Source organism: Ptiloglossa arizonensis, chromosome 13 (assembly GCF_051014685.1).
Source record: "Ptiloglossa arizonensis isolate GNS036 chromosome 13, iyPtiAriz1_principal, whole genome shotgun sequence".
Taxonomy (NCBI): Eukaryota; Metazoa; Arthropoda; class Insecta; order Hymenoptera; family Colletidae; genus Ptiloglossa; species Ptiloglossa arizonensis.
Window position 1 is genome coordinate 3,234,276 of NC_135060.1, and position 23,653 is coordinate 3,257,928.

General features: G+C 41.2%; 1 protein-coding gene across 6 annotated transcripts in view; it reads left to right on the forward strand.

Annotated features, from left to right (window-relative positions):
• Scalloped (TEA domain transcription factor 1 homolog scalloped) overlaps nt 1-23,653 on the forward strand; it is a 240,967-nt gene that overhangs the window by 37,635 nt on the left and 179,679 nt on the right. The window contains exon 1 of one of the 6 annotated variants that reach the window (XM_076325396.1): nt 18,662-18,720. The exons of the other annotated variants lie outside the window; for them this stretch is intronic. Coding sequence (XP_076181511.1) covers nt 18,714-18,720 — 7 coding nt within the window. The 5' untranslated portion in view covers nt 18,662-18,713. Of the gene's footprint in view, nt 1-18,661; nt 18,721-23,653 lie in introns of those variants that run through there. 6 annotated transcript variants of the gene reach the window in all.

Genomic DNA, 23,653 nt, shown 5'->3' on the forward strand with positions numbered 1-23,653 from the left:
ATTTCACGTTTCTCGCGAGTTCTCGCAAGAAAAAACCCATTGGAAGAAAAATTATTCAGTTGTTCGGCAAGCGATTTCGTTCTCCAAAACGGAGAATGTATAATTTAATAAAATCTTTACACGCTCTGAAAAAATTGTTTCATTTTTAATAAAAAAAAAAACGAAACGACTCGAGGAACTATATTTTCCATTCTCGTCCTTATCGTCCTCGGTTCGAGCCAATTTAAACGATACTCGCGAGAACAATGGAAACGATGCACGGATTTGCGAAAAATCGAACTTTCAAGGTACCTTGACGAGCACGTTCGAAACGAATTGTAAATTTTTAGTCAGACTCGATGGAAACTTTAGGTGAGGAAGACTAGGCTTTCTAAATATACTGTCGTTCGACGCGAATATCGTTACACGGGTTTCGGGGACATAGAAGCTTATGCAAATTAACACATTGGCGAACGAAAACTTGTTTTCGCAGAAACCTGCGCTGATGACCGGAACACTTGTCGATGATTTCCCGGATAACTGTTTCCTTCGCGACAGTGAAATATTATCGACTTTATTATCCAGTATATCTTGGAGTCGGTGTTTGCGAAACAATTGAACATACCGTGGTCGATTAACTGTTTTAAGATTCCATTTGTGTTTTTAATTTTTCGATTGTAAACACATTTTTTTTATAGAAAAAATGTCCCAATAGAAACAACTGTAAACGTGGAGAACGATCACGTAACGTCGTGTCATTATTCTATTATTCGTAAAGTAATTTCGTTTTCCAAAATGGAGCATATATAATTTAATAAAATGTTCATACACTCTGAAGAAAATCGTGTTTCATTTTTACCAAAAAAAAAACGACTTAAAAAAAACAACCAAAAAGTATTTCACCGGTCAGGAGACGCGTTCGAAAGAAACTAACGACGTATCTTACACTCTTCATCGAAGAAGCTTAATCGTCGGGTTTATACGGTTCGAGTTTTTCCGTCTACGTTGAAAGTACAACGTAATTCCCTGAAAACAGCTTTTGAAGAGGTTCGGCTAAGTATCCGGAAGCTCGGGAACAGATCCTCGAGAAGTGGTTGAAAATAATCCCGGGATATTTGCCTTTGCCAGGGTCCCGTTACATTTTCAATATTCGTGGGCGTTTTCTGCAACGTGCAGCCGGTTTTCCCCGTTACCGGTTTTCACCGTGTCGTCCGCGTAGCGGCGTACGAGGAAGAAAACCACGATTCCGTAGAATTTTCTCCTCGCTAAGTTGCGTAGAAACGCTCACCTCCGCTCGCCTCCGCTCGCGGAGAATTGCTCATTTTTACCTGGGACTTTCACGCTGCATCCTCCGGTTCGAAAGAACCAACCTGCAGCCCGTCGTCGTCTCGTCTCGAAACCACCGAGGTGGTTTTCTCCTTTCCTTTTCGTTTTTTTTCTTTTTTTTTATCATCTTCCCTCCCTCCATCCGCTTATAGCCGAGGTCCGAGCTTCCCTTTGTGTGTAACGGTGAATCACGAAAGAACGACGGGGCAGATCGGGCGGGAGCAACAGCGGAAGAAGGAGAAGAAGAAGAAGAAGAAGAAAAAGAAGAAGTAGCGGAGGAAGAAGAAGAAGTGGAAGAAGAAGAGGAAGACGAAGGGAGAACGAGAAGAGGAAGGGTCTGGAGGAGAGGCGTGGGAACAAAGGAAGGCGGCTCGAGCGAAATCAGGAGGGACGAGGAGGATACGGAGAAAGAAAGAGGGACCGTCTCGTCTCCCTTCTCGTTCGATCTTTCCATCGTCCCTTTCTCTCGTCTTCTCCCAGCCTCCGAGAATCTATTCCCGCTAGCCTTTCAAAGGACGAACAAGAAATTAGAAGAGTTATCGGAAGTGCGGCCCTGAAACGATTCCCGCTGCTCGAATTAATTCCTAAATTGCACCTTCTACGGAGGCTTCGATAGCTCCGACGATGGCTGGCTTCGGGATAGCCGAGTTCTCATTTACACGGACCGTGTTCCGTTGCTAACGAATACTCGATGAGAACGATGATGCTTCGGTCGATGCGATACGTCCGAAGAAGCATCGAATCGAAATACGCGACACACGGATTTCGAACGATTTCGCAACGTGGGTGTTGATGTATTTTAAATACAGAGGTTAGGTTCGCTCGTGGTCTCTTATCGTGTAGATCTACACGGTTTACCGAATGGAGTTGAATAAGGGAAAAATTGGGGTAAAATATTATCGTTAGTATCTTCCGTGATCAAAGACGTTCTTGTGCGTGCTATCGGTGAACAAATGGTAATACAAATAATCAGTTTCTATGTCAGAATGTAGTAAATCTTTGCATCGAGAAAATGTTTCTTCTCTTGTTATAGATCGATGGTTCGAGGAAAACGCGAAACCAAGGTCGAAACGTTACACGTTATTATACGGGTATAATATACGCCCGTACCGATCACGATTCCTACCATTATTTTATTTTATTTCTTCTCGATGATCTTTCGCAAGTAACCACGCACTCCACCGTATCCGTTTGAACGTGTCTTTGAGGAAATTGTCAAGGGCACGCGTTGTATTTTAATTGTTCGCGTACCGGTGTACCTTTTCCGCGTCCTCCGAGTCTTCGTAAACTCGATACGCTCGGTGTAAACGTTACACCGTTGTACGACTGCGTAAAAACGGGAGCCGAATTTTTTCTACTCGAATATTTCAACGTTTTAACGATAATTCGAATAGTGTTGGATCACTCGAATATTTAAATACTTTGGGAATTTTCTCTACTCGAATATTTGAATATTTCCTGCATTTTTCTCGACTCTAAACTTCAACGTTTTATCGATAATTCGAATAGAGTTGGATCACTCGAATATTTAAATACATTGATAATTTTCTCCACTCGAATATTCCAACGTTTCAGCAATAATTCGAATATGGTTGTACTCCTCGAACATTTGAATATACTGCTCATTTGTCTCGACTGGAGTGGTTCGATTGGACGCTCGAAGGGCATCATCGTCTCGGTTCACGAGTATCGTAAACGAGTACGGTACGAACTGAATCGGCGCGCGTCGAGTTTAAACGTCGCGCGTCCAGATGCACGATGTATTTACGCGCGTTACGGCCGGACGTAGTTACACTCGAGGACGAGCGTCGTCGTTAATTAGGTACCTTCGATCGTATCGAACGTCGGGATTCTGATCGCGAGAGTCAATTACCGTGAGTTCTTTCATCTTTCGTCAAAGCGAAACCGGTGAGACGCGAGGGGACGAGCGACGACGATGGGTTTCGTCGCGTAACGTTGAAAACGGGGAGGAACGTAACGAGAAATTGACACCGGGAGTCGTCGAGGTCGGGCAGTCGAGCGGTTCCTCGTGCGCGGAGATACCTCGTACCGGCATTCTCCTCCTCCTTTCCGTTAATCTGCGTTTTTAGCCTACGTGTACAGTACGGTGGACACACGGCACGGTGAGTCGGTGACTTCCGAGCTCCGAGCGGCGGCAGTCTGCTTGCTCCCCGTCGTACCTGTTCCACCTCCGGGGGAGGAGCTCCCTCGAAAGAAACGATACGCGGAGGTGGGCTCCGAGAGCCCAGAGGTGCGGGGGAGGGTGATCTACGACAGATGCGAGATGCGCCGTGGTGCACTTTCTTGCGTGTAAGCTGCGTAAGGAGCCCTAACCGACTGCCCAGGTTTTCTCCAACGCGTCCGAAAATCTGCCGGCTAGAACCTTCTCTTCGTTTTTTCTCGGAAACCGTCCGCTACGAATCACTCCGAAGAGTATTTTCTTCCGACGGGACGAACTCGGACCGTGCGATTTTTTCTCTACTCGATCATTACCGCGTTTTATCGGTAATTCGAATAGCGTTCCACTCCTCGAATATTCGAATACTTTGGGAATTTTTTCTATTCAACGTTTTCATTTCTTTGCGTACTTCAATTCGTCCCTGTTACTAAAAACTCCTATTTGTCTTTCAAACATCTGCAAAAATATTTATAAAACTTCCCTCTAATCACTTACAAATTTATTCCCGCGCGATTGCCAGTGGTTACGATTGATCGAAAAAGGGTCAGTACCGTTGCGAAAATCCTTCGACATTATTTTCGAATATCGTTGAAATCCACGCGTACTCGAATTTCAGTTACGTTCGAAATATTACTTAAAAATAAATACCAATTTGTCACGGAACGAACCATCGTCCCATTCCTTCCATCGGAAGATTTTAAGCTCTCGAAATAGTTGCAGGTTCGCAACGACGCGTATTCGCGTACTCGAAGAGCTAGAAGTTTCGAGGAGGAGGTAGAGACGCGTATCCTGTTGGTCTGGCACTGTTTACTTTATTTCTCGAATTCGTCGCGCGCTCGTTCAGTCCCGCAAGTTTAATCGCTTTCGACGCCGCGCGTTCCTTCGCGGTTGTTTCTCGCCCGAAAGGCGGGAAGCCACTTTCGTTTCGCGTCATCTGCGTGCACATGCGCGTAATGACGCGTAAACACGTGTGCGCCCGGTTCGCGAGTGTCCCCGCATGACGACGGAGCACCCGTTGATGGAATAATGACTCTACGGGCGCGTGTCACTTGCCAGTTTGCGTTTCTTCTCTCTCAGCTTCCCGCCAATGACGAACATTTTCGTTTGAGCGGACCGAGTACTCGGAAAATACGGCTCGGGCTTTATTTGACTCGAACGTCTAAAATTGGAATAAATTGGAGCCGTGGAAAATTTCTTGTTTCGCGTATTCGAATAACGACGGTTATTTCTTCGTTCGTATCGCTCGGTGATCTTTCGTTGGTATATAATTCTCGATGGGTGTAATTTTATCCGTTTTAGTCGAAGATGATTGTGCTCGATACTGGACCGAAACGCAAACGTATGAAAATAAATAGAGTTCGAGAAACATTGAACCGGTAGGAAAGAATCGAAAGTGTAATGGTTCGAGGAAATTCGAGTAGCTCGAAAAGTGTGGAGCAGTTCGAAGAAATTCGAGTAGATCGAAGTGTCCACTTGGAAATAAATGGCGTTACCCTGTAAATAGAATTCTACGAGCAGGTTAAATCGATTCGAGTATCTCGGTTATTTTCGAGCTACTCGAACGACCACCGAGTATGTTGTTCGACAAATCGAGGTTTACATTTCTTGAATTTCTAGCCAGGCGTACGTGTCGAATACTCGGACAGCTCTGATTTTTGTCCAGGTTCGCTTCTGTCGTTTCTCCTTCTGTCTGTCCTTCGATTTCGAACGTAAAAGCGAAAGAAAAAAAGGATCGGCGAGAATGTCGTTCTCCTACTGTCTAACCGGCTGCGTTGAGCTTGCCATTTTATCTCCTGATGGATCGTTTCTATGGTAAACACGAACGTTAATCGGCCATTCACGGTAATACTATAGGAGATTATTCAAAATCCCCGCCTAATAGAGAATTCGCCTCCGATTTAACGAAGCTCTCTTCTAACGGCATTTAACGTTCCATTAATGAAAATCTTTCCGTGGAAGTTATTTTTAGAAATTCGTGCGATAGATCTTCCCAAGATCGAATTAGCATTTTCGATGTTAGTTTTGTTTGTTTTTGGAACGAATCGCGAAACAATCGATGTGATAAGTGTTTTTAATAAACTAAAAATGAAAATATATAAAACGATGGTGTATAAAATTAAATATATATGTAATTTTACTAACGAGGACGCGTAAGGGATCGAAACGTTAATAGAGCAAAAAAAAAAACCATTAAATTCAATTTATTGCGGTTCAATTATGGCGATTGCAAACTCACAACAACGATGATCTATTATCTCGTCTACGAAGAATTTACATGAACAAACGATCCTAGGTTCTGCTAGTCTTCGTAGGTCCTAGTAAGATTGTTAATATCGAACTTGTTAAAGTAAAATCACTTTTAGAGTTGACCCTGCAATTACTTCGAGCAGCGCATCCCCGATTTATCGAACTAGGTTATCCACTTTCGTTCAAATACTCGCCGCGTTTCGCCGTATCAATATTTGCAATTGCATCGCAATATTTACAACGACAAAGTCCGTAATCGCGAGTGGGAAGCTCTAAAAGTTCAGATCGTCGAGTTGTCGATACGATCGAAGAGAAAAAGATCCGGTCGCACGGTGCTCTAGCCAATAACAATGTACAGAGGAACTTCCGTTAACCGAATACTCCATTATCCAAACATTCTCCTGTTCTGATGTTCCATTATCCGAACGGTGCACTTCTTTCGAGAATATTCCTTTCCACCATTGAAACCTTCTTTTATAACGGTAGAAAAATAACTCCGATCGTCACGATTTAGCGCGAAACTGACAGTACACCGAGGAAATAATTCGTAGAGTGGAAAGTAGATAAAATGAGCAAGAATGTACGATAACGGAGAAGTTTGTACTCTTACAAGCAAAAAGAAAAGTGTAATTTCACGTAGGTAGATATACAAACAAAGCTACTATTTAACAACCAAAAGATACGAGACTCTTAAATCGCAAATCGTTTCTTATTCATATTTTTTTCCCATTCATATTGTTCGCGTTTACGTTATTTTATCCAAGAATACAGAGCTGAGGTGAATAAAAACTGTAATAGAATTTGAATTAAAATATAATCATACGGATCGTCGTGTATCGATTTCATTCGTTGTCTCTGGATGCAAAACGATCGATGCTGGAAAATCGAGAGTTTCATTGTTAGAAAATATGTTTCATCGAACGATGTCGCCTCTTTATCGATACAAATCAAGTGTTTGAATTTGTTCAAAGTTTCCCGGTGAATGCTACGCGACAAACCGGAGCAAAAGTCGTTTACCTAGGCGATATTTTAATTATTTTGCTCATCGCGTTGCAATACCGTTCCAGGATCGCCTCACAGCCGTCGTCAAATTTCTTCGAATGGAAACACGCTTCTTTAACGAGATTATTCGTCGAACGATACCGGTGAAACGTTCGGTCGCAATACCGACGTCGTTTAATTACAGGTCAACGAGGCGAGTACCATTTCCCTCCTTTTTCGTTTCGCTCGTTCGACCACCACGCTCTCGAAAAGGTTAATCGTCTTGTTTTCTTAACGACACAGCTTACCGAGAAACGCTCGTCGCTCGTTAACGTTTGCTGACGCGCAGCCTAACGTGGCCGCACCTGCGTGACGTCACTCAAATGGTAGACCAACCATTATATTTCATAATAATGTCGCCAATAGAGCCGGACGGACGATTGGAAGTTGAAGGATAACCGTGGGAGGGAATGTTTCCGGTTCGATTTTCATCGAAACTGGACATTCACGACGATACGTGTCACTGATCACGAAGTGCTCTGGATTTTTTACCATTCGATCTGTGAAATAGAAAAATATTCTCACGGAGACAAATTTTCAAATGTTTTTTTACCAAAAGTCACGTATCGAACCTTGACAGCGTTTCAAGTAGTAAATAAAATTCGTCGACGACAGTGATAGTCGTCTCTAGTATTTTATATAAATATTTTAAATAATTTTTTTGCGAGAAATTTTTTCTCCAGTTGCTCCAATAAAGGCACGACTTGATGGAATTTTATTCATTGAAAATTTCAATCGTATTTTTGTCACCGGAAAGCATTGCGATATATTTGTCTCTGTTAATTTTCATATTAGTATCAATGTAGAGATATGTAACGAAAAATAAGCGATACGTTGAATTTCTCTAGAATTTCGACCGTACGTTTATAATTCCTGGCACACGATTTACTATCGTTAGGGTTAATGTAGAGATTCTGATTAATGTTTCTCGATTAGATTAAATTATCGCACTTCAACAATTTTGACTACGTTAAGTTCGAAATATTTCTAGAAACTTATTACTCGATCGGTGGTTTTTCTTTTTTCACGAAGAAACGTTTAATGTAATTATTAGAATTTGCTAAGAGCACGTATTGCGATATGCGGTCTTGCATTATCGTGAATTAGAGTTTCGAGGTATAATGTTACATTGGCGTATTTTTTCTACAAAGATACCTTGTCCGATTTGTGAGAAAATAAACAGTGAACAATTCTTTTCTTAAATCGTTTTCTTGCTCTTGTAATTTATAAACGATTACTTGTCGATATTATAAAATTACATTGAAATCGTTCTTATCGGTTCTCCGCTCGGATAATGTGAAACAGTGTAAAGTGTACCGTAAAGTTAAAGAAAAGTCGATCTAAATGTTTCTGTTCGTCAGCACAGACTTTTTCTACGAGTGAAACTTTCACCCCCTCTAAAGGAGAGTCAGAGAATAGACAACTATTTCGATAGAATCTTGAAGATTGAGATTCTAACTGTCACGTCTACTATATATAGAACGACAACCTCGTAAATCATCCGATTAAGAATCAGCTGATTCATGCGAAATACATTAAGCTTAGTAAAATACCGAGAGCAAGAAAAATGGACATAAACGATTTCTGCCTTTTCGAGATACGAGAGACGATAACATTTGTAACGGTGATTACGAGGGTTGCCTAAATTTTATATATTTTGTAAATCGTATATATTATAACGAGAACGACGTAACGTAAAATAAGCGATAAATTCAATTCTCTTCAAATTCTTTACTTCGGTAGCTTTCGTCGTTTATCGTGCTACGTAACTTTGATAATTAAGATCTGGAGTTTAAATTGTACCGATCGAAAGTGGTCGAAAATATTTTCAAAGATTTTTATAATCTTATTTTTTGTCACAAGCTTCCAAATTAGTGTTTCTAAATCGGTGAAAGATACGCTACGAAGTGTAAAGTAAAATGTTTGTTTCGAAAATAGTTCATGTACAGACTTATTAATTTTTCACGATCGTACTTTCAAAATTAAGACTCGTTCGAACGATTATTAATTTTTCACGATCGTACTTTCAAAATTAACGTTTCGTTATTCTCGTTGAAACGAAAGATACGGAGATAGAGGTATTACTTTTCAATCGACCCGAAAATAGTTTATTACTCCTCGTTTAAGGATTTGAAGCGAAACCGATCGCTTCGAACATCAAAGGGAATTTATTTTGTTATTCTCCGGAAACACTTTACCCGACGATTGTCCTAATTCGATCAATGAACGATGAAACCGGGGAAAATTCAATATTCGATAGGTGGCCGGTATTCTCCTTTAATTACAAACAAATGTTAATTAAAATCCCCCTCTCCGAATAACAGAACCAAGTAATGGGATCGATGCGTCTAGCCGTCTAATCGAGTACCATATTTTTCTATTTCCGTTTCTATTACCGTAGAGCAATTAGTAAAATCGTTAGTTTCGCGGAAAAGTAAAATCGGTGCTCAACGATTCTTTCGTATCGAGTGCGTGTCCTTAACGAGCCACTCTTTATCGTTCTCGTTCGGTCGGAAGTATCTACGTATAATAAGGGGCAATTAAATACAACCGTAATGGTATTTGACAAAAATATATCGTCGAGTGTGGACGATAATGTCGTTGAGCTCGGTTCAATATGTCGTCGAGTTCCGACTAATTCTTTATCCGTACTATTTAGATAATCGAGTATTATTTTACATTAACCTTTCTACTGTGGTTAACGTTATTTTAAACGTGCAAGTTGAAAACACCAGGTGTATAGACTTTTCGATCTTTGTGGAGAATTTAATACGTCGTCGAGTTCTTTGATTAATTCTTTGTCCATACTATTTTGATAATGAAGTATTATTTTACATTAACCTTTCTACTATGGTTAACATTATTTTAAACGTGCAAGTTGAAAACACCAGGTGTATAGACTTTTCGACCTTTGTGGAGAATTTAATACGTCGTCGAGTTCTTTGATTAATTCTTTGTCCATACTATTTAGATAATGAAGTATTATTTTACATTAACCTTTCGACTGTGGTTAACGTTATTTTAAATACGCAAGTTAACAGCACCAGGTGTATAGACTTTTCGACCTTTGTGGAGAATTTAATTTTTATATACATCTATGTGGAAACGAAAGTGGTAAGAACCATGGGAAGAAGTCGATGATTGGCATCGCTTGTTGCAAATCCCGAAACTCTGGTGACCCATCTATAAGTATAATTATTACATAGCACGGATATGCTTGGTATAATATCGAGCAGACATCGATACCATTGTCAGTGTAACAGAAATAAGAAACAAAACCTAATCGGTGTGAAAACGCAATCGCAAACAGATACAATTGAATTAAGTATTTACTTTAACCGATTAGATTTTTTTAATTTCTCCGAGTTGTATCCGCTTGTTTGCACTGCTTAGTTCATACAGATTAGATTTTATTATTTTTTTTTCTTCGTTAGATTCACAATGGAATAGATATCCGACCGAAGAAATACAGTACGATATACGATGAGGCTGTATCGGTGGCTTTGCACGAGGACGTTAATAGTTTCTATAAATAATAATTTTCTTTTTTACGAAAATTGTCGCAAACATCGTTCAAAGTTTATAGTACACGCGTCAATTATTTGTATTAAATATTTCGTACGGTCGAAAATATATTTTCTAATATTTGCCATTTCTTCGGGCATCGCAACGATACTTGATTATTTTTAGGTATCGAATTGCTCGGTCATCAATATGCACATCGGTGGTACCTTAAAAGGCAAGGAGTCTTAACGAACTTTTGAATACATAATCGAAAATACTGTTTTTTTTTTTCGTATCTACCGAGCATTTATTCATATTCGTAACGTTTTCGAGAAAGTAGGTTCTCTTCGGTAAAATATTCTCCACGAATTAATAAACATACGTGCGATTAAATAGTAAGTGCGATCGGTATCAAAAACACGGAAAGAATTTACAACGCAGAACAACGTGTATCTGATTGAAAAAATTGCGACACGGAACATTATTCCATCTATTTCTCTACAGGTGTTTAATCGAACGATTTAAATTCACCAAAAGTATTTTTATAATCACATTACCTACCCGGTACTTCTTATTTTATAAAATGATACATAAATAGCAAATAAGTATCTTTCCGATGACACGCTCTATTATTGTACGTAATAGCACGGATGCTCGTCAATTTGTAAAATACATTTTACCAAATTGGGGCCCACGAGATCGAAAACGTTACGAAGAAATATGTAACGACTGGATGCACCGGATCATTATTTCAATCAGTGGATATTTTCAAACAAATTTCATATTACGTTCAATTGAAATATATTCGAATTGCTTGGTCATCGATATGCGCATCGGTGGTACCTTAAAAGGCAAAGAGCCTTAACGAACTTTTCAATATATAATCAAAAACACTGTTTCCTTTTTCGTATCTACCGTTTTCGAAAAAGTAGCTCCTCTTCGATAAAATATTCTTTTATATCCCATTCTGAAGTTCCTCCAAAGAAACAATTATTCAATTTCACGTATCCCAAAACAGCGCGAAAGATCGGTAATGTATGGTAATATCGGTACCGCTATGGTAAACGTATTAGTCCTATCGTACAATTCCACCGAGTCGAAGTATCGTCGAATAGTGAACGCAGCTCACGACGAGCTGGGAAATGACGGAATCCAGCGAATTAAAGCATAATGCAACCAAGGGTACTCTCAGCGAGAGCGTAATCTCCGGAAAAATCGTCTATTTTTCGCGAGAAAAAAAAAGGTAACACCACACGTCCGAGCGGTGGAGTGGATGAGAGCGGGCGCGGAGAAACGTCGGACGAGGCGAGTGGAATAAAAAGGTTTATGGTTGTTTCGGGTGCTCTATCTTTAGGACCCACATATCATGCCACGCTCTCGCTCCCTCCCTCTCCCCTGGTCCTCTCTCTCTCTCTTTCTCTCTTTCTCTCTCTCTCGTTCTCTCTCGTTCTTTCTTTCTCTCTTTTTCTCTCTCTCCACTCGCCTCACGACCCTCCTGGCTGAACCCTCGACTGAGTTATTTCACGGTTAAAATAGTCGAGTATTCCTTCCGACTGAGAGGTTGCCGTTCGTGCAGTTTCACGCGAAGAAAATGCTCTCGCAGCCGTAGCACGCGCGCTGCGCCCGTCCGTTCGTTCTATCCATTAATTTTTTTCGAAGCTTCGTTAATGGCGCGCTTTTGGGGGACGGAAGTTCAATGAATACCGATTTTGCGCCCGAGATAGTCTTATCTGACGGAGCAACGGTAAAACTTTCACCGGTTATCGATATTCTTCTTCGTGGATCCCACTCACCCTCTGCTAGCGTTTTCCTTTTCTTTTCTTTTTTCTCGTAACGGGACATATTTTGTAACTTTAACGCAGAGGTTTTACAACGATTGTTATTCGGGGGCTCGGGCTCCGCGATAATCTTACTCGAGATCGATGATAAGAATGGAAAATGTATTCGAAGGGAGACACCGAGAAACGAGTAATTTTCTTGCTAATTAGAGAAAACATTTCGAGACAGTGGGAAGAACTTTTTCGAATCGAAACGTATTTAATATTGTCGTTGTTGTTTCAAATATCTTACACTTTGTTTCGATCGTTTTAACCGAGTGGATTAAAATTTCAAACATTCGAACAGTGTGTATTATTCAATACGGATCGTTTGTTAAGTATCATCCACTTGTAATTTTAAAACTGCAATCATATTTTAAGCCAGCATTTCCTACATATCGCGAAACCTTTTAATCAATAATCGAACGAATAAAATGAACAAACCTTGCATACTTGTAACGCACACCACTTTTTCATCAAATTTTATTACAATGCTTTTTTCCGATTATTAATACACTGTCGCGCGTTAAAAATAAAATAGACTTGGAAACGCTTTGTATTGGCGAGTTTTGCGCGCACATACTCTATACACATACTGTACACGCGTATTACAATATCTACGAAAAAGTAGCAGTGTACTCCTGGCATCTACGAAGAACCAACAATGTACCGTCATTTATTTTTCCCTTTTAAAAATCATCCTTTGTCACGTTACGTACGCACGTGTCCTACCTCGAGTAGAATACAGTATTTTCGATCGATTTCGTAATTTGTGTGCGTATAATTATTCTTCGAATAATATTTTCAAAATCGAAAGACACTTGTGGGTTACTCGTTCCAACGAGTAAGAACTTTTTCAATCGTTCTCACATTTTTATTCGTTTGAATCGTTTTCCGTGTTCCTCGTTTCAAAAACCAATTAGCTGCAAACGAATGCAACGCGTTCGGTGTAGAGACAGTTCGGTAACGTTGATCCTGTATTTCCCAACGCGGAGTATTGCACGAATAGTCATGAACGGTACCGTATTACCGGCAGCTGATATTTTTGTACGTTACGTCGACGCGCGGCGACCTAATAAACGCGCACCTGCATACGTTTCCGCGCGAACCATGAATGAAGTTTCCACAATGGTGGGGACTTTGGCAAGTGGCTTAAGCCCACCGTAGAATCGACTCTGAATGCATTTTGCTTTCTACGCAAAGTCGGCCGTCTCGGCTCGGTTTCTTGGCTCGCGTGCAATTTCGATTATCTCGTTTCCGGTTGATCCTTGAACCGCTTAAAATCTGTTTTCCAATGACTAACAAAGCTTCTAGCCACGAAGTCGCTGCTCGCCCGAAACTGGACGAATTTAACGAAAAACGACTCCACGAGAACATTTCTCAGCGTTTCTTTTCTTTCGAATGAAACAACGCGAGCACACTTTTGCACCGGAATTGTCATTTGTCCTTTACGAGCCAGAAAAATAATAATTTTTCCAAATGGAATACATATCGTAACGAAACGGATTCTTTCAAAGCGATACTCCGTAGACCCGCGACACCGAAAAACGTGGAATTTCGTTCGATTCGACTGGTTATTTTAACGCAAAGTATTAATATCTCGTAGATACAAGGAACTCGATACAATATTTATACAGTGTGCCAATCGTGGAGTTGCTCGAAGTTTGTTATGTATTTGTACAGCGTTACTATTATAATATCAAGGTCGTGTATCGGAAGCGACGGTAACGATATTAAATGCAATAAAATATTGAAAGAGAGACGATAAGATACACGAGTAAAATTAGTCATTTAAAATAGCTTAAAGGACGGTACGTGTCAAGGAGGTGATTGATTCAGAGAACTCCGAGCTGTCACGTAAGCTATTGGCAAAATTACAAATTCTAGTAATAGGGTTCCCATTGCGAGAATTAGTTCCAACATCGAACGATTAGATGCAAAGGCACGCCATTGAGGATTATTTATCAAGAATTGAATGTAATTTGGAGCCACGACTCGAGTGTTATTCAGAAAATCACTTTTTTCATCCACGAAACTATCGATGCGCACAGTATTGTAATGTATACATATACACGTATATTTTCTCGTCATTTGTCCATTTATTCTAGGAATTTTTAACATTCAAAGGCACAATAGCGACTTAACCTTGTTATTCTTTATTCACTTTTTCTGCTATACGCAAACGACGCATGCTAATGTACGTTGATGTGCATTTTGCACTCGATTCTTTCAAATCCTCTATATTGAATTCGATGGATTTTTTTTTGTTCTTCCAACGAGAGGTTGATATTATCATTTTTTAATTACTCGAACCATTCTCCAATGTTCGACACATTTTCACAGACACTCTGTTCATTGCTACGCTAAAATGGTTTGTTCGTTCGTCTCGATTAAATCGACAATTTTCCCACGAAATTATAACCAATAAATAAACCGCGTACAACTCCGTCCAATTGACGATTAATTGTAGAAAAATCACCGAACCGATTATTCGGAAATGCAACGCGACATTTTGGTAACGAGAAAATTTATTCGGCGATGCAAAAATTGCAATTGCGACTCGAAAGTACGTTTACAGAAAAATACGGTCAGACGAAACCGTGCGATATTTTCCCGTATCAATTTGTTATGTTTTCGCGAAAAAGTACTATACGTGGCTGGTCGCATTTTCTAGTGTCATCGTACACGGCCGTTTAAAAATATTCGATCACGTGTCTGGTAAAAACAACATTTATTTTCTTCGATGTCGTGTTTCTCTGTTCATTAGTTTCCTCTGCCGGTATCGAGAGATCGTTTTTGAAATTCTACGTACGCATCGGACACTTTTATTTCCCAAAGGAACGTACTCGCGTCTTCGATTTCCTAGACAATCCTATTGCAAATATTTCTTTCACCGAGTTAATTACGTACACCATCAACCCCTTGAAATCGATAAAATTCATTTTTATCAAACGTATCGAACGATAAATATTCACGCTACAGTTTCCAAATGCAATTCGTCGTTCGATACGTTCCATAAAAAAGAATTTTATTATTTCCAAGTAGTCGATAATGCACGTAATTCTACCCGACGAAAGAAATACTCGCGACGCGATAATTTCCCGCTGAAAGTGGTCGTTAAAGGACTAATATTTTCATCGGTGGGATCGGTCCCGAGCGGTCGGCACGTTGAACAGCTTCTGCATCGTTATTTTCACCCTCCGATCGAAAGTTGTCTGTCAGCGAGGCACGAAAAAAAGCTGGACAGAATTTTTACAGCCGTTCTGGCCCGTTAGTGGGAGGATGATTCACAGTCGGTTGATTTTCCCAAGCGAGTTTACCTGCCGACGGGAATTATTACTCGAGCGAATAATGGCAGCGCGGCTTCGCTGACGTTTAAGCGGAGTTTAAATATTTAAATGGTGGATAGGCACGGGCCCACGCTCACGCCTACCTTTGCATCGCAACCACCAGGGAAAATACCTTCCCAGCTGTTGATTCGCGATCGCACGCCGCGTAGACGTCGATCTTGAATAATCGGGGCCATTATTAGATTCATCGGTTACACATCGATCGATATAGTCCGTGTATTTTTGCGCCTCGCTCGTTACGCAATACGATGCAAAATTATACGTCGTGTATACCATGCGTGAAAACGCTCGAGCGCGGCCACGTCGACGCAACAATCGCGTAACAACAAAACCCGATCGATCAGTTTCTTACCGTTACCCCGTCCGCTGCATTTCGTATCGTCGGATAATGCATTCGTTCGTAGCGTTGCATGTCTCACGAGGGGACATTGCAACGATCCGGGTTACTCGGTTGGCCCAGGTTTTGCGGTGATTGGCTTCGCGGGAACGTTCCCTCGATTTTTACACGTTTGTTCGTTCGTCGTTGTACAAACGTCGTGTAAACTAATAACAGGATCGATTTACGATACGACCTTGCACGAAATGCACATTTCCGGGAAAATACGCGATTTCACGCGTTCGAAGTTCTTCGAACGCTTCGTCTCCGATTTCGCGATGATCGTTGAACGTTCTGAATCGTTTCGTTGAAAGAATTTAGAAAAAGCAACGCGTTGTTTCTCTATTTACAATCCGAGGTTTAAAAGTACAAGTGTATTTTTTTTTTGTATAAAATTTCTTTGCACCTGCTCCAAATTGTTGAATTTTCTCCAGCAGGTTTCATCGAACGACTCGTCGAACAACCTGTCGCATTTCCAAGTGTAAAAAAGTTACGAGTTCGACTATAGATATTTATGTAAACTTAGAGCGGGTTAGAATTTTACAGAGTCACGTACACAGGACCACTAGAGCGACCCGATGCCGTAGTACGGCCCCGAATGTAAAAAGAAAGGAATATTTCGTAGACCGTACTTTGTCATTTTTAATGGGCTGTTAAAGGGTTAATGGATGACTCATCCTGCGTGCGTGTTTTCATCCCTTTCGCCTGTCGATCGCCGACCGCACGTAGGCGAAGGGGTATTCGCTCTAACAGTTCCGAGAATCGGAGAGGGGGTAGCGATACACCAGTTTCAAGGTTTGGCAGCCGGATATTTTTCAAGCAATTACTGTAATTACTTCCCAACTCGAGCCACGGAGATTTTTTCCAGTCGCGGCGAACCTTTCTTTTATTAATTGGTACAGGCCCCTCGCGTACCTTTAAGGACAGGGTTTTCATTTATTTAATTGTTCGCGATATCTTTCAAAATTAACCGGTTCGGTTTCATTTCAAACTTCGTAATAAACTCGTGTCGCTGGGTTTCTTGGGGTACAAGCAAATGCGAAGCGGTGCGTTTCGATCGTACTTGGTACGAAATTTATTTGAAAAAATATAGTTGTTCGAAGGTTCATCGAGCTGTCTCTTTATTACACTTCCTGAGGTTAAATAAGTACGCGAAGACCGAGTTTGAGTCTCAAAAACGAACTGCTCAACATTTCACTCGACGAAGCTGTACACAGTTACGCAATGTACAGTATTCAGATTTTAATTTGTCGTCCGGTCCGTGGTCCTATTCTTTTATTCGTTCAAAAAGTTCATTTGTTTAGCCACAAGACGTTTTAAAATTCTAGCTTCATTTCTCCTTAATTTCTCGTTTCGTACCCGTTTCTCGAAGTTGTTTAAAATAATTAAATAATGAGTTGTAGCGAACCGGTTCGTCGATCCATTAACAACTGTAATAATTTGCTAAATTACCCGCTAGACGTTATTGGAGCACTTTTCCCATTACGTTTCTTGTAAATTGTATCGTTTCAGCGGACGAAGACGACGTAGAAGACGATAAGGATAATTCGAAATCGCCAACTTGATTAAATTAATTTCTCTCGGGTTTCGTATCGATCGGAGCATTTATTAGCGGTGGGTTCGCGGCGAGAAAAATGCGGAGGCGGAAGACGCACGATTATTTTCGATTCTCGGGAAACCAGGGTCCCGATATTGGACGGTGGCCAAGTCCAGGCGATTACGAGAAATAACGAAAAGGCGTGTGTTGCCTCCCTCCGAATTGACGGTTCCTTTCGTTATCTATACCGCACGGAAAGATATCGTTGGTGTTTCATTTATAGAAAATAAATATCGCTAAATAGAGAGGGCTCTATAGAATACCGGCACGTGCACGTACGTTGGCTATTCGATTACTTGAAATTTAAATATCGCAAACGTGGAAGTGGATATCTCCACGGTGCGGTATTCAAAGTGCGTAATTAAAAATAAATTACGAATAAATAATTCACGATTATATTCTTCAACGATCACGGTACAAAAACTTGTACCTAAGATCGTACGACTCTGCGGATTAATATCAACTTGAATTGTTCTTCGTGCGAAAAGAAATAATTTGTCGAAAAAAGAATTAAACATTTCTACCGTTCAATCTCGTTGCTAAATTATTACCGTTGTCGCGTCAATTGTTGGCGTATCTTTTATCGATGAAAATTGAGGCGAAGTATCATGAAAGTATTTAGTCCTGTAAATTTTGTTCCAGACCGATAGCAAACTCTGCGATACGATCCACTTGGAGTTATAATTCGTGTAGAGTATCTTTTAAATGTTTTTTATTCCTTATATTAAATCGTACAATTATTTCAGACCTTTTTCTATCAAAGAGAGTCGAAACTCTTGCCGAGAACGTTACCGAAATAATTTTAAAAACGAATCAACGAATTCGCTCGTATAATTCGCTCGGAAGAGTCGAACAGGCAGAAAGATCGCGATTATTCGTTTATTCATTTTTTTTTCAAAAGCGTACACCGCGAGATGTTTATATCGGTCGGTAGTTGCGCAATTTATTGCATTTTTTACGCAATGGACTCGTTTCGTGTCTGCATCAAATATTGCCAGGAATTCTGTTCGCTGTTTGCACGCCGGTACAAAAGACTTTCTAAGCGAATTATAAATGCAAAATTTCAACTCGACCTTAAAATACATTCTGCTACAACGCGAAAAGAATTATTCACGGAATGGCTGTTTGCGTTCAAAATATAAGAAACCGTTCGAATTGTTCAGCGAAATGTAATACGAACAAATTACTAATCGTGTACAATTTCTATTTCTGTTTTAGGTAAGTCTTTCGGATTAACCAGACTCTTTGGCCACCCTGTACACTTTCGAGAGGCACTTTTACGCGTTCGATACATGCTATGCCAGGTTACGTATGCACAATAATCAAGTTTACCCTTGTTGTACTCTCTCTCGTTACATTGCGTCGGCACGGTAAAATTACAATTTTGCATCGAATCGCGTTAAAATTATCGAACGTCGACCAAACGTGTACACTTGCACACCGATTCATCGAAAACTCTGTAAAAATCGACTAATCTCTGCAACGTATTCCCAGTTTCTCTGGATTAACAATTCTTCGCGCTACGGAACGGAAATCGTTGTTTACGAACTCTACGAATTTGTTGTAATCTACGAATCGTGTACGATATCGTTTTCCAAAAAAGACAGATGAAATTCTAATATTCTAGAAGAAATTGAAATTTGGAGTCTCGACGAAACGTGAAATTTTCAACAACGTTTTTCGTGTCGCGGGTGGCTTCTTCGCTTTTCCGCGGTGGTATTCGGGCACGTTTGATTTGATTTACGGTAAAACACTTTTACTTGTCCGCGTCATTATTATATGAATTGTGGCCGTACGCAAAAATCTTGTAAAATGTAGCTATGCATCGAGAGACAAGCGTATTTCTTAGCCACCCACGCAATCCGTCGACATGATTTATGACGATTCGCGAAGATTGTGCAAGACGCATTGCACGGAAATCCTGGAAGATCGAAGAGATAATTTTTAAGTTCAAAGATGATGCATGATATCCTGAGTGAGAAATTGAACAATATGCAACGAGAAATCTATACGCTGAAACTGTCCTCTTCTAAAAGTGGCCTCTTCCGAGAGAACAGAAGCGAGGGTCATCAATCTTTTCGGCCGATGATTAGAACCGATGCGATTAGGGATGCTTCGAAAATGATCGTTTCGCCTATTCGAACATCGTCCTACGAGATCAACGAGCTTTCACGTTTATGGAAATCGTAGTAACTGTAAATATAATTATCCTAGTAAATAGTTTCCATTTTCCTACGAAGAAAAAAGAACAAATTTTCGATAAATAAATCTATTCCAGAGAAAGTGTGAAAATGGTCACGTATACGTAAACAATACTTTACACACTAACAGTTTACCTATTATATATTCATCCACTGGAAAGAATAGATACAGGAATTTTCAAGATAACGCGATTCGAAATTAACAATTATCGAGATAATTTTATCGCGTATTTAGATACTCGTGTTCGATATTCCATCGCGAATAGCGATAAATATTGCTTCGAATGCGTTAATTCGTTTCGTGATTATTCCGGTGCCGAGGTACAGTCGCGTTGTTTCGATTTAAGGAATAATTTTCAAACTAACGAGGGATGTAATTAATGGTGCAACGAAAGTAGTTTAATTAGACGTGATACGTAATGTCGTTCTCGCATTACATTTTAATTACCGGATTCTCCGTATTTACCTCTCGCTGTTATTTTCACCATTTTTCTTACTCCGATCGATGCACTTACCAAATCGGTAGTTGTTCGGGAAGTCGTTTCGTTTTTTTTTCTTCTTAAAAAAAATGAAACAATTTTTTCAGAGCGTAGAAACATTTGCTTAAATTATACATTCCCTATTTTGGAAAACGAAATCACTTTCCTAACAATCTAATAAATACGCGATCGCTGACTGACCGACTCAACGCGCAACGTGCCATAATTACAGATGGTCTCCGGTGCCGCGTTATCCGTTGATATCGCGAAACGATAACTCCCTGTACTTGTTTATCCGTTCACGTTCGCAAGTGCAAGCGCTGTAACTGGACGCTGCATCGTTAAAACTGCATCGCCGTACGAAATCAATTCAGCCGGTATCCCCCGAGTGAACCGCGAGCGAAACGAAGTCCGCTGTTCGAAGCTGAATCCTTTCCTCGGCTCCGGATAACCGTACAACCGCCGCGAGTTCGACTGTTCGAACAATTATCGCGAACGAAACACGGCGTCGAAGAATTCAAAGAACCGTTCCATGGAAGACAGCGGAGATCCAACGCGTCTTCTCGAAAGGCGCGGTTCGAATAAAATCGTGGTCGATTCGCTGGGTCGAAAGTGGCGAAGAAAGGAAGGAAATCTCTATCGAGTAAATAGCAAGAGAGGCCAGTCGACGAACGCATTGTTAGCGGAATTTTATAGAATAGCTCGGAGTGACTCATCCAAGGGAACCGGTCTTCCAGATGACGAACGGTTCATCGTTGACGCGCCATTCCCGGTGTTAATCGGTCCGATTTTCTGCCTGTACTCTTAACCCGATCGAACGGACGACGAAAGAGAAAAGAAGAAGAATAAAAAGAAGAAAAAGAAGAAGAGTGTACGGAAAAATCGTAACCGAGCCTGGAGGAGTCGCGCACGCGGAATTACCGCGCTCGTCCTCGAAATTGGCGGGAACATTGATAAATCTTTCGGGCGGGAGAATTTATTCGCGAATAGCATCGAGAGTTTCTTGCGTTCTTTCGATGGCACCGGTAACCTTTTGAAATATAAATTAACCGCGATAAGAGGCCTTTGTCGGCTCACTTTGCGTGCCGCTGTAGCTGCGATCAGCGTTTTCCATCGTGGATACGAGCCAGCCGGCCAGCCCCCTTCGCGCCGCGTATCCGCGTTCGTACATGTGTAACACCGTCGCGTCCTCGCTAGTGCGAAATTCTCGTACGAGCGAATTCGTAATCTACGGTCTGTGATCGCAATTACCGGCCGACCCCTCCGCGAATAAATTTCCAACGGTCCCTGTTTCCACCTTCGGAGCGGAACTAGCGCGAACCGCGAAAAACTAGCGAATTGGGGGCTTTCCTTTCACGAGAACGAGCGATCTTTGGCGTTTTTCGACGGTTGGAAGATAGTTTCGTTCGTGGTAACGAGAACGTGTTGTTTTTCCTCGCAGAAAGAGAATCTATGATAAAGTAGACGGAAAGTAGAGGTTTACTCCAAGTGTAACGAAAATTTCGAAAGTTTAAGAAACGTCGATTCGAGAAAGACGCTTTCGATCTTCCCCTGAAGGGTTTCGCGTGTTCGGGTAGGGATTTCCGATACTTACGACTAATCAGCTATTTCGGAGCCATTAGGAATACCTCGCTCTTCTTCGAAAAACTCCGTAGAACCAATTTCTTCCGGCTATTATCGTTTCTTGCTCGTTTTCGCCACCGAAGAGTCCCTCCCTCCCTCTGATCGTTATTTCCGCTCGTTGTCTCGACCGTCAGCGAAAATCATGGTCCCCGAGTCGATTTTCAGCCCCGTCGAAGTCATCGTTTCCGAAATCGTGGGAAAAGGATCGTTAACGATTCCACCTGCCGAACGAACCTGCGACTTCGATGATTTTTAAAGCGCGATAAACGCGAGAACGATCAATTTGGATCGTTTTTTGGGGATTTGGTCGATCAGTGAAATTTCGTAAATCCATTGCTCAGTTTCTATCGCGTCTTCTTGTTAATTATTGAACAGTTTCTATATTTAACGGATAATACGCCGCGAAACGAAGACGTACCGTCTATTTTCAGTATCGTTGATTTCGAAGCGAGTCATATTCGCGAGAAAGATGATTATAGCGGCTCGATCGACGTCGTAAATATATTACTTGAAATTTCCATAAGGAGATTAATGACGCGTTCCAGAGTCCATATCCTATTCGATTGATATCCATGTGATAGCCGTATTCTGCAAATACATACCGCGAATAAATTAGAATTATAAACGAACGTACATTTGACGGATAAAACTTATCGTTAAAATCTATCTTCGACGTTTAAACCATTCGATCCGTCCAACGTAACGTCCACCGCAGATTGAAATCGTGGCGTGCATTTGTCAAGTTGAAACTTCTCAATTCATCGCAATCATTAATAACTGCAACATCGCTATCGAACTTTTCTGCACGCATCGGTGGAAATTGCATTACCGTAATTGTGCCTGCCGAGTTTTCCCGGCGCAAATACACCGAACTGTATCGTAACTTAACGGTTATCGGTGTCCACTTTAATTATTTTTAATTATTTTTTTATCCTATAAGACTTATCAAAATGCTACGTATACATAGATACATCGTTAGCGATCTCCGAATGATAATAAAAAAATCACCGACGGTGTCTCGTATCGAAAAGAACGTACAACGTACGAGTGCATCGTAGCACCGATGCACGCGTTGCAGGAAGGATGCACTCGAGTTAAAATTCACGGATATGTATCCGAGAAACGTGAAATTCTGGATCGAGCTTCGATCGAGATTTATTCGAGAAGAATCCGAGTAGAAAATCGCGAACGTTCGATGAAAAATGTACGTCGGTCGTTTCCGCGAATCGTTGGCGGAATCGTCGCGCGATTCGCGATCGCACGGATCCTGTGCCCGGTGCCCGAATCGAACGATAATTTCGGTATCGTTTCTAGTATTAATTTACGTAACTAGGCAGAAAATAGCCGCGACAGTCGATTTGCTCGTATTTCGTCGGCGCTGCAGGTTGCGGTCACTGTGGAGAGAGCGACGTTCGAGACTGAATTATTATGGTGATACACAGCCAGAATATAGAATCCGTGTACGTACGTGCATTATGTACACGCACACGCGTCCACGCGACGTGTATTTATGCATAATGTATGCACGCGTGTGGGACGCGTGTGCAGTATCGGCCGTGCGCCGTCCGCGTACGTGGAACTGCATTTTACGTGTAGATGCAACGCCGAGAGTCGACCAATCGCCGCTGTCGGACGATAAACCTGGAATTGATCCGCGTATTTGTAAACCTGCACCAAAGTGCAGCGCGTCCCGCTTCGACGAAGCTCGTAAACCGCAGCTTCGTTTTACGACTCATTTCGGAATCTAATTTATCGGTCTGCAACCCTGCGTTTGCGCAAAACAATGGATACGTCGCGATACGATCTCTTTGAATTCCAATCATTTTTTTTTCCCAACGGGGGGAATTTTCTTTCGATATTCCTATCGGTAACGATCGACGGGAGATCGATCGTTGGCCAAATCGAGCTTGTCCAATTGTTTCGCGTTTGTTACG